This window comes from Oryctolagus cuniculus, chromosome 1 (genome assembly GCF_051225735.1).
Source record: "Oryctolagus cuniculus isolate XC-2025 breed Fujian yellow rabbit chromosome 1, ASM5122573v1, whole genome shotgun sequence".
NCBI classification, from domain to species: Eukaryota; Metazoa; Chordata; class Mammalia; order Lagomorpha; family Leporidae; genus Oryctolagus; species Oryctolagus cuniculus.
The window spans coordinates 144,776,803-144,791,534 of record NC_142867.1 but is presented as its reverse complement, the minus strand read 5'-3'; the positions used below and the strand labels follow the sequence as shown (position 1 = coordinate 144,791,534).

At 54.2% G+C, this 14,732-nt stretch overlaps 1 protein-coding gene and 1 pseudogene across 2 annotated transcripts in view; one reads left to right on the top strand and one right to left on the bottom strand.

Annotated features, from left to right (window-relative positions):
* Nucleotides 1-3,921, bottom strand: part of LOC149128682 (spermatogenesis-associated protein 31D1-like) — a 113,328-nt pseudogene extending 109,407 nt beyond the window's left edge. Inside the window, exon 1 of the transcript XR_016215012.1 lies at nucleotides 3,119-3,921. The product of XR_016215012.1 is annotated as a spermatogenesis-associated protein 31D1-like (transcript). The remainder of the gene's footprint in view (nucleotides 1-3,118) is intronic.
* Nucleotides 3,922-5,403: 1,482 nt separating this feature from the next.
* LOC100337692 (NUT family member 2G-like) lies at nucleotides 5,404-14,414 on the top strand. Its single transcript, XM_051859351.3, has 7 exons — nucleotides 5,404-5,528; nucleotides 8,217-8,937; nucleotides 10,726-10,854; nucleotides 11,793-11,932; nucleotides 12,365-12,645; nucleotides 12,903-13,019; nucleotides 13,501-14,414. The coding sequence occupies exons 2-7, from the start codon at nucleotides 8,240-8,242 to the stop codon at nucleotides 14,230-14,232; spliced, it is 2,097 nt and encodes a 698-aa protein (XP_051715311.3). The 5' UTR covers nucleotides 5,404-5,528; nucleotides 8,217-8,239; the 3' UTR covers nucleotides 14,233-14,414.
* The last annotated feature ends 318 nt before the right edge of the window (nucleotides 14,415-14,732 follow it).

Genomic DNA, 14,732 nt, shown 5'->3' with positions numbered 1-14,732 from the left:
GGGAAAGGGGAGGGTTGCGGGTGGGAGGGACGGTATGTGGGGGAAGCCATTGTAATCCATAAATCGTACTTTGGAAATTTATATTCATTAAATAAAAGTTAAAAAAAAAAGAAACAATGCTTCTCTGCTGACCTTTTATCTCATCTTGAATCTTCCTTTTTTGGAGACAAACACCTGGACTCAGCTACCCCACAAACTGATTTGCAAATAAGAATCTACCCTCACCTACCAAGGAGATGCTCCACCCACATGAACCAGGAAACTGGGTCTACAAAACTTGAGACATTGGGCTCCCACGTGATCAGCAAAATCACAATTAGACAGGACTCCATCTGGTCTGCTAACCATCATTCTTCTCTTAAATATGAAGGTTAGGTGCCGGTGCTCTGCATATCAGGTAAAGGCGCCGCCTGCAGTGCCAGCATCCCATATGGGTGCCAGTTTGAGTCCTGGCTGCTCCATTCCAATCCAGCTCTCTGCTGTGGCCTGGGAAATCAGTGGAAGATGGCCCAAGTCCTTGGGCCCCTGCACCCACGTGGGAAACCTGAAGGAGCTGCTGGCTTCGGATCAGCACAGCTCCGGCCATTGCAACCAATTGGGGAGCAAACCAGCGGATGAAAGACCTCAGTCTCTCTTCCTCTCCTCTCTCTGTGTAACTCTGACTTACAAGTAAATAAATAAATCTTTAAAAAAATATGAAGGTTAATGCTTAGGTTCACCATACCAAAGTGAAGAAGCTGCTGAGCCTACCCTTACCAATCAATAGATATCCTCACGACTCTGTGTGATATCTAAGCTCTTACACATTCATAGGCCACTTCCAAATGCCTTCTCATGTTACGAAGGGTCTATGAACTGCTCCTGCTGACTTAATCGTGTAGCATTAAAGTGTGTCCCTCAACGGGAAGATGCTCCTATCTCAGGCATCTGGAGAGAGTAACAGGAAAAAAAATGGCTTTTCTCTCCTAGTCCTCAAGAATAAGTGCCAGGTCTCAGGTTTTGTAGCCAAAGAGTAGGATTTCTTCAAGAGGGGAACACAGGAACAGGAGCAGTGACTCTGAAGGAGTTCATCCCTCACTGGCTGTTTTTCAGAGCACTCTGAGGAAGGTTCATTCTTGCAACACTGTACTCACAGGAGGCCAGAACTCCACTAAGGAGGAAGGCTGCACGTCAGGTTCTGGAATATACAATGTACTAGGGTGTATGCTGCTGAAAGAGGAAGTGCCTCCAGCTCCTCATGTTGTACATGTTGGATGTTTATTGCAAGGCAGCCCGCTGTTTCCTTGTCACATACAGACACACACAAATAAAGCTATGCTTTGATAAGCTGCTAACCTAAAAGTATACTTTGTGTCCAAATGCAGCTCTGTGTGTGTCTGTGTGTGCACCCATGCCATGCAGTCTGTGTTTCATAATGTTCCTCCTGGAGATATAACGGTCTTGTTATATATAAAGATTGGTGATGTCTACTTGATTTAAATATCCCAGTATACCAACTACAAGCTAGCAACCTAATGCCAGTGAACACAGAGGTGGTTAAGAGATAGGAAGGAAGCTTCTCTGACCCACCTCAAGCACACCTACATTCCATCATAGAAACCTGTGTCTCTCCCAGCTGTATCAGTGTAGGTGTGCTGGCCACCTTCATACTGTCAGCTCCCACACCTCTTTCCTGAGGGATCTGAGCTCAAATCCCTCTGAGCTCAAGCTGCCTGAACAGGAAAGGATGAAAGGACCAGACAACTAACTCTTCATTCTTGATCCCCTGCTGCTCTCCACCAGCGATGGGCAGGAGCAGGTAGATAATTTCGGTAGCTTTCTCATTCTGTGGTTGGGATAACTCTGAGGCCCATCTGCTGCACTGGCTACCAGAGTTTCCCAGCTGAAATCAACCCTAATTACTTAAAGAGGAAATTTGCTGCTCACTCTCACATTTGGGATTCTTTTGCAATCCCTGCTCATTCCCCCATTCCTCTACTGTTCTTTTGCTTCCAAAACAAGCTTACATTCATTTGTCACCAGGTCTTTTCCTAGGGGAATTCAAACTAAGGCCACAAAGGAAGAGCATGGACAGTTCTACAGAACACTGGTGGACAACGCTGGAGCCAGAAACTCAATCCAAGTCTCCGACACAGGTGGCATGGAACCGACCACTTGAATCATCACTCCTGTCTCTCAGAGTATGCATTTACAGGAAACTGGATTCAGAAGCCACAGGCAAGTACATCTACTTGATAAAGCTAACTACAGTACTTTCTAAGTAGTCCTTGAAACGCATAATTTTGCTCTAATTAAACGATCTTTTGTTTGCTTGAAACAAAAAACACCCTAATTAAAGACAATATCAAATCCGTTCCCTGAATTCGTATGGGACCAGAACACTCGCAAACACAACACACTTTCAGATACAACCACCCCACTATTCTCACAGGGCCAAATAAACAAGAAAATCTACAGCTCTAATACACACACTGACCCCCAAACCATGAATACACCCTTACCGGTGTGCAGTAAGTGGCACTGATCTAACAGGTGAGCAGCACAGAAGTCACAAACCATACAGTGTACAACCTCCTTTATTGTAAATTTCATGCACACAAGATGTTTGCTGAAACCCTGCATGCAGGCCAGGCAACCGTGATGTGACACCAGACTCGGAACTGAAGCTTACTATTCAACTGAGGCAGGCTGCTCACATCACTGCCACCTCTCCGTACTGAACCTGAGTGCTCCACTTCTCAGCTGCAGCACGTCCACAGGTCACACAGGATGCACCTGAGGACGGCACGCACTGTCAGCAGCCCGAGCTACCTGCTGGACTGCATCAGGGTTTTCCGTCCCGAGGACGCTTCCCCAGCCTCAGCCTTGCTCAGAGTGCCAGCGACACCGCCGGGACACACGGAGGGTCGCCTGCGGTACTAAAGCCCCCTCACGTCAGGTTCAGGCATCGCCAGACACGGGAGCGCCCTGCCAGGACCAGGGCCAAATTCCGCAGTTTAAACGCTCGCTCGCTCCGCAGCCACCGGGACACGCGGGCCGCTGGGCCGCACAGACCACGGGTGAGCCCACCGCAGAGCGGGAACAACCGCTCGGCAAGACTGGGGCTGGGGTCCATTACCTTCTAAGTAACGGACTCTCGGGCGCCGCCATGGCCGCGATTCCGTGGGCATGCGCTCTCCTCGCGCCTGCGCATCACCTGGGTTGGACGCCCGCAACGGATGCTGGGAGACGTTGGAGGGCCACTGGAGCACGCGGGGAAGCCGGCGCGCCCAGAGGGCGTGCGCATGCGTGCCGAGTGCGCGCCAAAGCTAGGAGTGCAGGGAGACAATATGTGGTCTAGGCAGATTTTTGAGGTTCTTCCGCTGACCAGGCGAGTCCTCCTGGAATCTTTGTGGCCGTTTCTCTGTTAACTAGCGCGTCTGAAACGACCCCAGATGGTTTGGAAGAGGGCAGACGTCCACCCAGGCACGTGCACCCCAGGGAAGGGCTCTTCCCAGGGCTGCACCCTAGAGCGGGGTCCCCTGCACTGGGGTCAGCGCTTGCAGCCTCTCCGGACTGCAGGACTCTGAGGCTTGTCCGCGCCTCCCACAAACGCTGCCTCCTTTCTTCCCAGTCCGCCTGGGTTCCATGGAAGAACAGTCTGGCCAAGAATTTTAGACCTGGAAACACTGAGGGACTCGGGCTCCTGGCTCCGTTCTTAGTTATTCCTAAGGCATTTAATGTACTTGGGGAATTTATATAATACAGGGAATTTTAAATAAACAGTGATTCACAAATGCCTTCGCTGAAAATTTCTGACCTCCCAAATCGTGACAATTTGAACCACATAAATTAAAAAATACCAGGTGGTATATGGGTAATTTTACAACAAAGAAACACGCATTCCTTAAGTTCCTGAGTACAAAACGTGACCTCATCAACCCTCCCTCCAATATGAAGTTATTGTTTGAACACCATGTAAGGTGCCCACGATAAAAATACAAGTCTTTGCAAGGGCTCTTGTTTATTTTTAAAGTCACACCTCTTTTTTTATTTTTATTTTTATTATATTTTTTTTTTTGCCAATCACTGTTACCTTGCTTGAATTGCTCCCATATTTTCTGAACATCTTGGTAGACCTATTTCCAGTGCTTGCCTCAAGAATAAAAACATTGTTGAGTGTCAATGGGTGGTTCATGCTACAGAGGACTGAGGCTGCTAGCCCCTGATTTATTCTCCAGGTGACTTCAATTACAGGGCTAGGCCAAGCGGGAGCTAGGTGCATGGAACTTCAGTTCTTTTCGAGTCACACCTGGATTCATGAACCCAACAACTTGAGGCATCATCTGTGTTCTCCCAGGGTGCACATCAGAAGAATCCTGGAAGGCCCAATTACTCCAGTACAGGAAGGAGACATCTGAACTGCTAGACTCAACACCATCAGGAGTACCTGCAATATTTGTGAGATAAAGACCCACTTTTTCTAAATACCTATCCTACAAATCAAAGAAAGTAACCAAAAGTAACACAGAGATTCATTCTGCACACCAGTAAAATTAACTATCAGAAACTAATTGAAAGTATTTTCAAAACCAAAACTCCTGTTGTATAGTTTTAGATAAAAATGTACACATCTCAAAAATTTCCTGTGGAAGGGAAATAGTGACCAGGATACTTTCTTAGGAGGAAGCCCCATCCCTATGTATTGCATTCAACTTTTGAAATACAAAAAATTTTTGCACGTTACAATACTCAATGAAAAGCATTAAAAGGACAAACAGCATACATTTCACAACAAACACTGTAAGTACCATATAACATTGGGGAGGGGAATCTGAGTTAGTCTGTAAGCTTCAATATCAGTCCTTGATGGACAGAGGCGTTCCAACAAAGGGGATCAGAAGTCAGACTTTCCTAGGAAATGCATTTTCAGCAGTGGACAGGACTTGGGGATGCAAGACTGCCTGCCTCAGGATGAAGTGCACACACTGCAACTATCTCTGATCCGCTGGTACCTTGTTTTCAGACACTTGGTCCCCTCTTCTCCCTGAGCAGGCCTGTGCTGATCACATCATGTGTTCTGAAACTGGATGAGAAAGTGCCTCCCTGAGTGTAGCTAAGAGCCTACCTTCCTCCACAGGTGGGAAGCAGGGTGGCCTAGGAACCAAGAGCAGGTATATCGATAAGGAACAGATGTTAAGGAGGAACCAAGTACAGTCGGTGTGCTGGAAATCAGAGACTATTTTAACACTGCCTGAGGAGCTCACATCAGCTGTTTTGCCGCAGTTCAAAATCAAGAGAACTTGAGATTCTGCCCCACTGCAGGAGCCTCAGAATGTCTCCCCACCCCCACCCAGGCTGCTCTCCTGCCACCCCTCCCCCACCAGAGAAGCCTGAGCCCCACATTCCATTCCTGTTACCTTTAAACTTGCCCCAGCTGCTGCAGTTGGACCCTGAGCAGCCAGCTCACTGCTGGGTCCTGAACTTGCTTCTCTCATTGAGGAGGCTGTGCTGAGTGTCCAAGCCTGTGGGGAGAGCTTCAGGAGGAGGTAAGTCTGTAGGGGTGGGGCTGTTTAACCAGATTCCCTGCCACTACTCACATACTTGGGAACTCACATGTGACACACCCCCTGGGGACAGCTGACTGGACTGAAGTACAGGAAACACAGAGCCCTGGATGTCCACAAGGACATCTTATCTGGGGAGGCTGTGGAAGCCCATGTTGAACGGACACTGCTGACTGGGGAGACTACTGGCCACGTACAGGTGGATCAAGATGCCCCACAGGAAGTGTACTGATCAGTAGAAGAGACGGGAGCAAATGGATTCATTCTCTGTAAACCAGGACAGGGACACAGGTCACTTCAGTCTAAGGGGTGTAGTGCGAGGATGGGCAGGGATGAGGTGAAGGCAGAGAGAGGGTTCAGGGCACAGCTGAGCCTACCCTTTCAGTCACAGGGAGCCAGCCCTTGAAAGGGCTCAGAGGGTTTAGACAGGGGTATCCTAGGTATTAGGATGCTGTGATGAAATGGGCTTAGCCATGAAACTGATCAGTTGGGCTCCTTCCCCCCCCTTTTTTTTTTAATTTTTTTTTTTTAACAGGCAGAGTGGACAGTGAGAGAGAGAGACAGAGAGAAAGGTCTTCCTTTGCCGTTGGTTCACCCTCCAATGGCCACCGCGGCCGGCGCGCTGCGGCTGGCGCACCGCGCTGATCCGATGGCAGGAGCCAGGTGCTTTTCCTGGTCTCCCATGGGGTGCAGGGCCCAAGCACCTGGGCCATCCTCCACTGCACTCCCTGGCCACAGCAGAGAGATGGCCTGGAAGAGGGGCAACCGGGACAGAATCCGGCGCCCCGACCGGGACTAGAACCCGGTGTGCCGGCGCCGCTAGGCGGAGGATTAGCCTAGTGAGCCGCGGCGCCGGCCTGGCTCCTTCCCCTTTACCCACTCTTCCTTGAGTGAGGCTGGAAATTACCCCAACCTACACCGCCCAGATCCTCCCAGCTCTCTGCTTCCTGCCCAGTAGTGGTTTCTTTCACTCCAGGAAAGTTGTTTTTTTTTTTTCTGAATTCTGCAAGGACAGGAATGGCAATCAACATCAGCCAACAGAAGGCTGGGGTTCCCCAAAGTGGTCTGCATTGTTCCTCCTGTAGTGGAAACACAAGTCTTTCACCCACGTTATCCTACATCTCATGGTGGCCTCTGCCCAGGACTTTCCATAAAGATGAAGGCAGTGCACGGACTCCAGTCTGTACTTCACAGACAGGGTCAGCTGGGCAGAGTGGTTGGACTTCCACAGGAAGTTCAGTGCATGCTGTTTTCCATCTTTATTTTCACAAAGCTGATTTATTTGAGTAGCAGAGTGACAGAGGAGGGGAGACAGTGGGGACTTGACAAGCAATGGAAGAGGGGGAGAGGGAGAAAAAAGAGAGGGAGAGAGGAGAAAGGAGGGAGGGAGGGAGAGCAGAGAGAGAAACAGAGAGGGAGAGGGGGTGGAACCGAGGGAGATATCGACATCTTCCATCCACTGTTGACTCCCCCAGTGTCTGAAATAATCAGAGCTGGGCAAGGTCAAAGCCAGGAACCCAGAACACTGCCAGAGTCTCCAGCAAGGGTCAGGAATTCATGTGCTATGTCTTCATCTTCTGCCTCCCTTCTCACATTAGCAAGAAGTGGGATCAGAAGTACAGTTTGCCAGGACGAAAACAAGCTCCAATATGGGATGTGGACATGCCAAGTTGCAGCTTAACTCACTGTGCCAAAACACCACACCTGTTTTCATATTAAAGGAAGGAGAGTAGCAGTTAGGAAGGTTATGTTCAATGTGAGGACACGGGTCCTGATCCTTAGACACATGTGCACGGTGCCTGTTGTCATTTACTGGGCTCGGTGTGGTTCCTGGTCAGGGATGTGTCCCAGTACATATTGTCCCCCCAACTCCCTGACTCAAGCCTACTCCTCAAGCCTTCGCTTTCCATCACTGAGAGCAAAAGGAACAATCCCAGAGAGTCACCATTCCCTCAACCAATTCTGACCTGACCCTTTAGAAACTACGAAATCCTGGACACCTCCCAGACACCCCTACCAGTCACCACCCTGCGGACTTTCTAACCCTATGCAGCCATCACTGATTGTGTGAGGACACCATCTCAAGGGACCAACATCCTCCTAGCAGTCCTGTTCCTAGGGAACACAGCTTCTAGCGTGGCCAGAGGGACCACCAGGCCCTGCAACCAGGGGCGGCTAATATCTGCTCCCTGTGGTTTCGGCAGGGCCCTTTTAAGAGGATGATGTTACACTCAGAGGTCACAAGGTTATCCTCATGAATCACAAGGCCATGGTAGGGAGAGATTTCTTCCCAGACCTTTGACCTTCTTGTGCTAGGGTTTAAGGAAAGGGTTCCACTAAGAAGTGTCAGTTAAAGAAGCCTTAGGTGGGGTCTGGGCACGGTGTTGTGAATCAGCTGGCTTTACCTAGGCCAGGTGGGCACGTGGCACCACAGTTGTATAAGTTCCCTGGCCAGCTGTGGAGTACTGAGGGGCCCAGTGCTGCTAGGGAGGCATGCTGATCCAGGTGTGGGAGACACTATAGAACTGGGAGTCACCCTGGGTGACTCTGGGGGCAATGAAAGCTCAGTGTTCCATCCTGGCAGAGACGGGTACTTGAGAACTGGTATTCGAGAAGGGTATTGAGAATCGGTTCCCCATTTCCATTCACCCCTCTCCTTTGTCTCCACAGCATCTCCAGGGCTGGGAACAGCCATGATCCCGCACCCAGGCACCTCCACGTCTCTCTTCACACTGCTGCCCTTTCCCCAACCTACCCACGGCCCCGCACCCCAGCCACCCTGGGGGCAGCCCCCTCCACCCCTCCTGAATGCCGCATTCCCTCCAGGCAGCCGCCTCGTGCTGCCTGCTGCCATCCCCAGGATGCCCGTGGTGGCAGGAGATGGTGGCTCTGGCCCAACTGGGGCTGGGAATGTCCACATCATATTCCAGTTGAGGACAGGAGGGCAGCCAGTGGAGCCCCCCCACTCTCAGACCTTGGTCTACAACCAAACCTGTATCAGCCTGAATGCCCCAGGGGGCCTCTGTGGGCCAGGGCAGAACCCTGCTCCCATAGCAGTGCCCGGGTCTTCCCTGCAGGCAACAGTGCCTGCACCTCCCATGGTGGGAACCCAGGCCAGTCAGGGGGGCTGGCCTCTGGGCCGCCCTCCTCCAGCTCCACCACCAGCTGCCCAGCTGGCCCCGATGGTCTTCCCAGCAAACAACGGGCCACCACCACAAGGGGCAGACAGGGAGCGCATCCTGCCTACTCCCAAGGCCCAAGCCTCACCAGACGACCCCTGCAGCTCCACCAGCGTCTACGAGAACTTCCGGCGCTGGCAGCACTTCAAGGCCCTGGCCCGGAGGCTCTTGCCCCAGAGCCCTGACACAGAAGCTCTGTCCTGCTTCCTCATGTGAGTACCCATGCCCAGGGCCTGGGGCAGTGCATTGGGAGGATCAGGGGTGGGCAACACAGGCTAAAAGGGCTCCCACAGGAAGACCCTGAAGGCAATCGAGAGACCACATGCAGTTCCGTTGTCAGCCATGATACCTCATGCTGTCTGTGACACGATTCCAGGGCCTTTCCCCACTGGATCTTAGCTATCCTGTGATAACATTTACATTTCCACCATTTCCAGGGTGACCCTTACAGAACACTCAAGATCAGAGCAGGTCCTGGGATCACAAGAGCCACCGTGGGGTTTGAGTCTGAGTCCACACAGCAATCCCTGTCCACCACCGGCATCGTACACAGAGGGTCACAGACCTCAGGGACTTGACGTGAGGGGCGATGAGGAGGGAAGTCTTACACACAGCCCAGCCCTCACTCTTCCCGGGACTTCCAGGAAGACAGCAGGTGGTGGGAACCCACCCAGGGGCACGCTGGGGCCCCAGCACGAGACTCTGTCCCGGGCCAGCACTGACAGCCCAGAGCCCTCACAGGGGAGGAGACGCTCACACCCGTTCCCAGGGAGCTGAAGGGCACGGCAGCTGAACCTGCTGAGCTTGGCACAGGCAGGCACATGCTCTGTCTCAGGAAATGACTATGGTCATGCTGCCATGAGGAAAGGCAATGAGGTCAAGAACACCACAGTCAAGGCTGTGACTGGACTCTGAGCCCCTAAGGCAAGAACGCAGGCCGCTGTCTGGGGGCTGGGGACCAAACCAGAGGGAGCCTTCCCCGCAGTGGCACACTCCACTTTCTTGACCACTCGGGCCTGGCTCCTCCTGTCTACCACCATGACGACAGACACAGCCACCTTCCACTGAGCAGGGCACTGCGTCCATGTCGCGCCCACCTCTGACCTCCTACCCAATCATCACTCAGCCTGCAGCTGGAAGCAGTCTCCACACCTTGGTGTTGATGTCTCCATCTCCCTGCAGCTCTGGACACTCATCATTGCCCAGGAGGCACATCACCCCCAACTCAGTCCCCATGCACTGAGCCCTGGTCCCCTAATCAGGGCACAGCCTGCATGGCTCCCTTCCTTCTCCCCACTCCCAGGAGCTCTGAGGTCCCAACTCCAGTGCGGCCTCTGGCCAGCAACTATACAGCAGGTTACACACTCAGCCCTGGGGCCAGGAGCCCGCACCAGAGCCCTGGCACCCAGGTCAGATCATTCTGTGCGCTTCTCCCTTTGGGCTGCACTGCACAAGGCCACACACTGGACAGCTACAGCCACAGATGTCCATGTGTCATGTCTGGAGGCTGGAAGACTGAGCACAGGACATGGCTGGATTCAGGTTCCAGGGAGGCTGCTCCTCTTCCTGAGACAGGCCCTTCCCACTGTCTCATCTGAGTCTCAGAGCTATGGCGTGTCTTGCTGCTCCTCCAGGACACCAGTACTATCACGGGAGCTGCAGCCTTAGCACCTCTCCTAACCCTAACTGCACCAGCCACCACCTCAGACCCCATCACACTGAGGATTAGGCCCTGCACACATGTGTTTAGGGGACACAAGCATCCAATTCATGCTGCACAGTGATACTGACGCCGCACTAGGGAGACAGAGAGGCCAGCACAGCCCTGGGAGGGGGTGTCCCCCAGATGAGAGGTGGCCAGGAGGCTGGAGAGCCCACACTGGAGGAGGACACGACAGGGACAGAGGGAAAGGGAGACCCCAGCACAGTAGTCAGACCCCTGAGCTCAGGCGGCAGGGTGGGCTAGTGCATTTTCACTGACTCCGGGGAATTAATTCCAGCCCCGTGCTGCGGACCCTGGCCCAGCGGAGGCCCACCATGCCGCTGGAGGAGGGCCTGCGGTTTGCCATGCGCGAATGGCAGCACAAGAGCAACTTCGACCGCATGATCTTCTACGAGATGGCAGAAAAGTGAGTTGGGAGTCCGGGTCCCGGTGCTGTGTGGTGGAGGAGGCTGGGGAGGGAGGCTGGGCCTGAGGGGCTGGACGAGTCAGCACACGTACGCCGTTCCTTGGATCAGGCCCTCCATGGGCCCTGCTCTTCCAGGATACTGCCCCACCACCTGGATGTAGGGGTCCATGCGCTCTCCTCCCCGGGAGTCCTCCCCATCTGTGTCTGAGCTACCGAGGCTCTGACGTTCAAGGTTGAGGTGGAGCAGCCAGCGCAGCCCTTGTGCTGTCCTCCCAGCACGAGGACTCTGCACACGGCACGACCTCCATCGGAGCGTCTGCCTCACACCCTGGAGAGGGGGCTGTGGACAGATGTGTTGTCACGGTGAAACGCCATCCCAGAATGTGCTGCAGCCCAGAGTGTGTCCTCAGGGATCTGGTGTCTCAGATGCATGGCCCTGTCTGCATTTCTGCCGGTTCATGCAGTATGATAAGTTTAAACACACAGCACTCAGAGGCCATGCCCACCTCTCAGCCAGGCCTCCCATCCTCCTGCCTGCCCCTGGACCCGAATCCCCTGCTCCCCCTACAAGGATCACAGTCTCGGGCTCAGGATCTTTGATTCTGAACTAGGACCCAAAAGAGCTTGTGATAAATGTCCTTTCGCGCAGCCTCTGGAGTCAGCCCTACTTGGGGCTCTGTGTGGGGCCAGACCAGGCATGGAAGTGGTGAGATCTGCTGTGCCTTTGTTAACTGGGCCTGCAGGGGATCAGAGACACACGTCACCTGCCCGTGCAGGGCAGACAGAGCACTGTTCCCAGCATGTTTTGCCCCTGTGGGACTAACCAGACTTGGGCCTTGCTGACCCCAAGGGACACGTGCATGTGTCTGCCACCAGCTGCCGCCAGATCGTTGTCAGGGCGTGGGCCCCTCACGTTTGGCCTGTTCCCCCATGCTCAGGTTCATGGAGTTTGAGGAAGAGGAGGAGATGCAGATGCAGAAGCTGGAGTGGATGAAGGGGAAACCTTGCCAGCCCCCACCGGTCTCACCACCACTGCTTCCTCAAGGGCCCCCAGCCCCTGTGGCTGTCCAGCAGCCAGGTACAGTCTCCCCTGTCCCAACACAGTCCATGTCAGAGGCCAATGCAACCCCAGGATCCTTTGTCCCCTCATCTGTGCCTTTTCCTTCAAGAGCAACATGTGTTCCTTTGTGCAGAATGTCCCACGGACAGCCCAGCGGCCCACTTGCTTTGGGCCATCACCTGGGGATTTTTCGTGCCACAGTCATAGTGCCCCTCATCCCTTAGCTTCCCAAGGAGCCAGCAAACTCTGGCCAGGATGGGGTCTGGAGATAAGAACACAGAGTGTTGGTGACTCAGGTGTTCCACCTCTCGGCCCCATCTCCTCTCTTGGTGCTGTTGTCAGGGTCTCCTGGCCCAGCATGACCACTCCTGTCCCCCAACAACTGTCCACCCCACTGCGGCTGACATGACACTGGGGCCCCTGTACTCACACCATGTTCCCCATCCACAGGGTGTGCCCCCAGGAAAGCCAGCTCCAAGGCCCTGCCTGCCTGTCCAGTGCCACCCAGACACCAGGGGCCTCAGGACAGGACACCCAAGGAGATCCCGCCAGAGGCCGTGAAGGAGTACATGGAAATCATGGACACGTTGCTGGGGCCAACACCCTTGTCCTTGGAGCCTCCCGATGGCCACCCAGAAGAGGACACAGATGAGAATGAGGGGTCATACCCGGACCCAGAAATGCTGTCCTACATTGACCATCTATGCTCCCAAGTGGATTTTGTCACCAAGGTGGGCTGGGATGCGGCACTGGGATGCAAGATCCAAAAATTGACCCTGCCAGGCCCTTAAGCCAAATTCAAGTTCTTCACCACTGCCTTTGTGTTCCTGAGGGAGTTAGGGAGTGAGTGAAGCTGACTGCCCACTTATTTACAACCCCAGAGTGTGAACAGTGATGGGGTCGTCCTTGCTCTCTGGTTCTGTTCAAGTTCCCATCATCTCAGATGCTTCATGCAAGGATGATCATGGACATCTTCCATCTTTTCTAGGCGGAGGCCATCATTCACCCCAGATTCCTGGAAGAACTGCTTTCCCCAGATCCACAGCTGGACCTCACGGCCCTGTCCAAGGAGCTGGAGAAGGAGGAAGGGCTGACTGCTGGCCAGGTAAAGGACAGAAGGTGGTCAGCTGGTAGAGCAGGGACAGCAGTTAGACAGGGCAGGGAGGGGCACCAGGGAACCAGGGGTGGGGGGCATCATATAGACAGGGCAGGGAGGGGACCCAGGGAACCAGGGTTCGGGGGACAGCAGGTAGAGGCACCTAGGTAGACTGGTGGTGGAAGGGGGGACCCCAGCACAGCAGACCCAGATCACTTTATCTCCCCCTACTCTGCTGGGGAAAAATGACTTCTTGAGGAGCTTCTTCGGGTGGGGTGCAGGTGCACACGTGTGTTAAGGAGACAGAAGAGCCAGTTCCAGGTTAGGGTACAGGGCTAGAATGAGGCCATGTGGGTGGAGGCGGAACCCCTCACACCAATGGGACCAGCCCAGAGACTCAGGCCTTTCTGCCTCCTCCCGAGTACCTGCTGTGCACTCCCTGGCCTCCCTCACACCTGGCACAACCACTAAGGGCCTGTTTCCTCTGCAGGTGATGGCGAAGCACTGCTCCTTGAAAGAGGATGGGGCCATGGGGGCCACCCCCAGTCATGGTGTGCCCCTACTGAACCCCAGCAATTCTGAATCTGGACCCCAACAAAGTGCAGAGAGTGACAACCAGGGCCCCCGCCTTGGGGCCAGAGCTGAGTGCTTCTCCCGGTCGATGTCTTCCCAAGACCTGCAGAGACATGCTGTCCCAGACACCCCCCTGTGCAGGCCTGAGGTTAATGCTGTCTTTAGTGGACATCGGGAGTGTCCCTCACTGGGGGCCACCGAAGATGCCAGGAGTTTCAGAGGAGGACCCTCTGTTGGGGGCTCGCACACACCATTGGACAACTCCAGTGAGAACGAGGAGGAACTTCCCAGTCTCTCCTTCCTCCTGGCCTCCCAGCACCACCTGCTGCCCTTGGGCTTTGCAGGGAGCGAGGCCTCTGCTGAAGACCTGCCCTGCCTTGGAGCTGGGAATCCTTGCAGAGCACCAAAACCCCTGTCTACCCACGGAAGGGACCCTAGGGGACCCCTCCCACATGCTGCAAAGTCCAGGAAGCAAGCTCTCCAGGGAGGCCAGGGCCCTGCAAAAAAGAAGCCCTGCCCAGTGCCTCAGCTCAGGGCTTCTGCAGGGCAGGCCCAGGCTCTGGGCTGTATGGGAAACTCCCAGGCTCAGAAGAGGAAAGGTGACCACTTGGTCACCAGGAGGAGGAAGAAGCATCATTCAGCCCACTAGGTGGCGCCAGGACTCTGGGGGCAGCTCCTCCAGGTGCATCCTGAAGCACATGGACCCTAACTCTGCCCTGCACCCAAAGTACTGACCCTGCTGTTCCTCACCACAAGAGGGCGACTGTAGGACCCCCAGGTGGAGGGACCTGGGGCAAGAGTGTGGAATCATCCCTTTGGGACTTTGTTGGTATAAATAAATGAAGTTACATTGGAAATAGTCTCTGCTCTGCTGCCCTCTGTCCTGGCGTCAGCGGGGTGAGGGCGGTGAGGCAAGACAGACGGGGATGCCTGCTCGTGGCTGCACAGGGGCCTGACCGACGTCTCCCTCCAGGTTCACACGCTCTACCCCGGCTGCTAGTGCCCCGCACCATCACCGCCCACACGAGCCCTCCCTTGCTCTGGGTCCTCCTGAGCCCCGCTGTCCTTTGTGTCCTATAAACGTCTTCCTGGGAGCTGCTTCTGAGCTGTCAGACGAGGGCCCCAGGAGCAGAGTTCGAGAACTGAGCC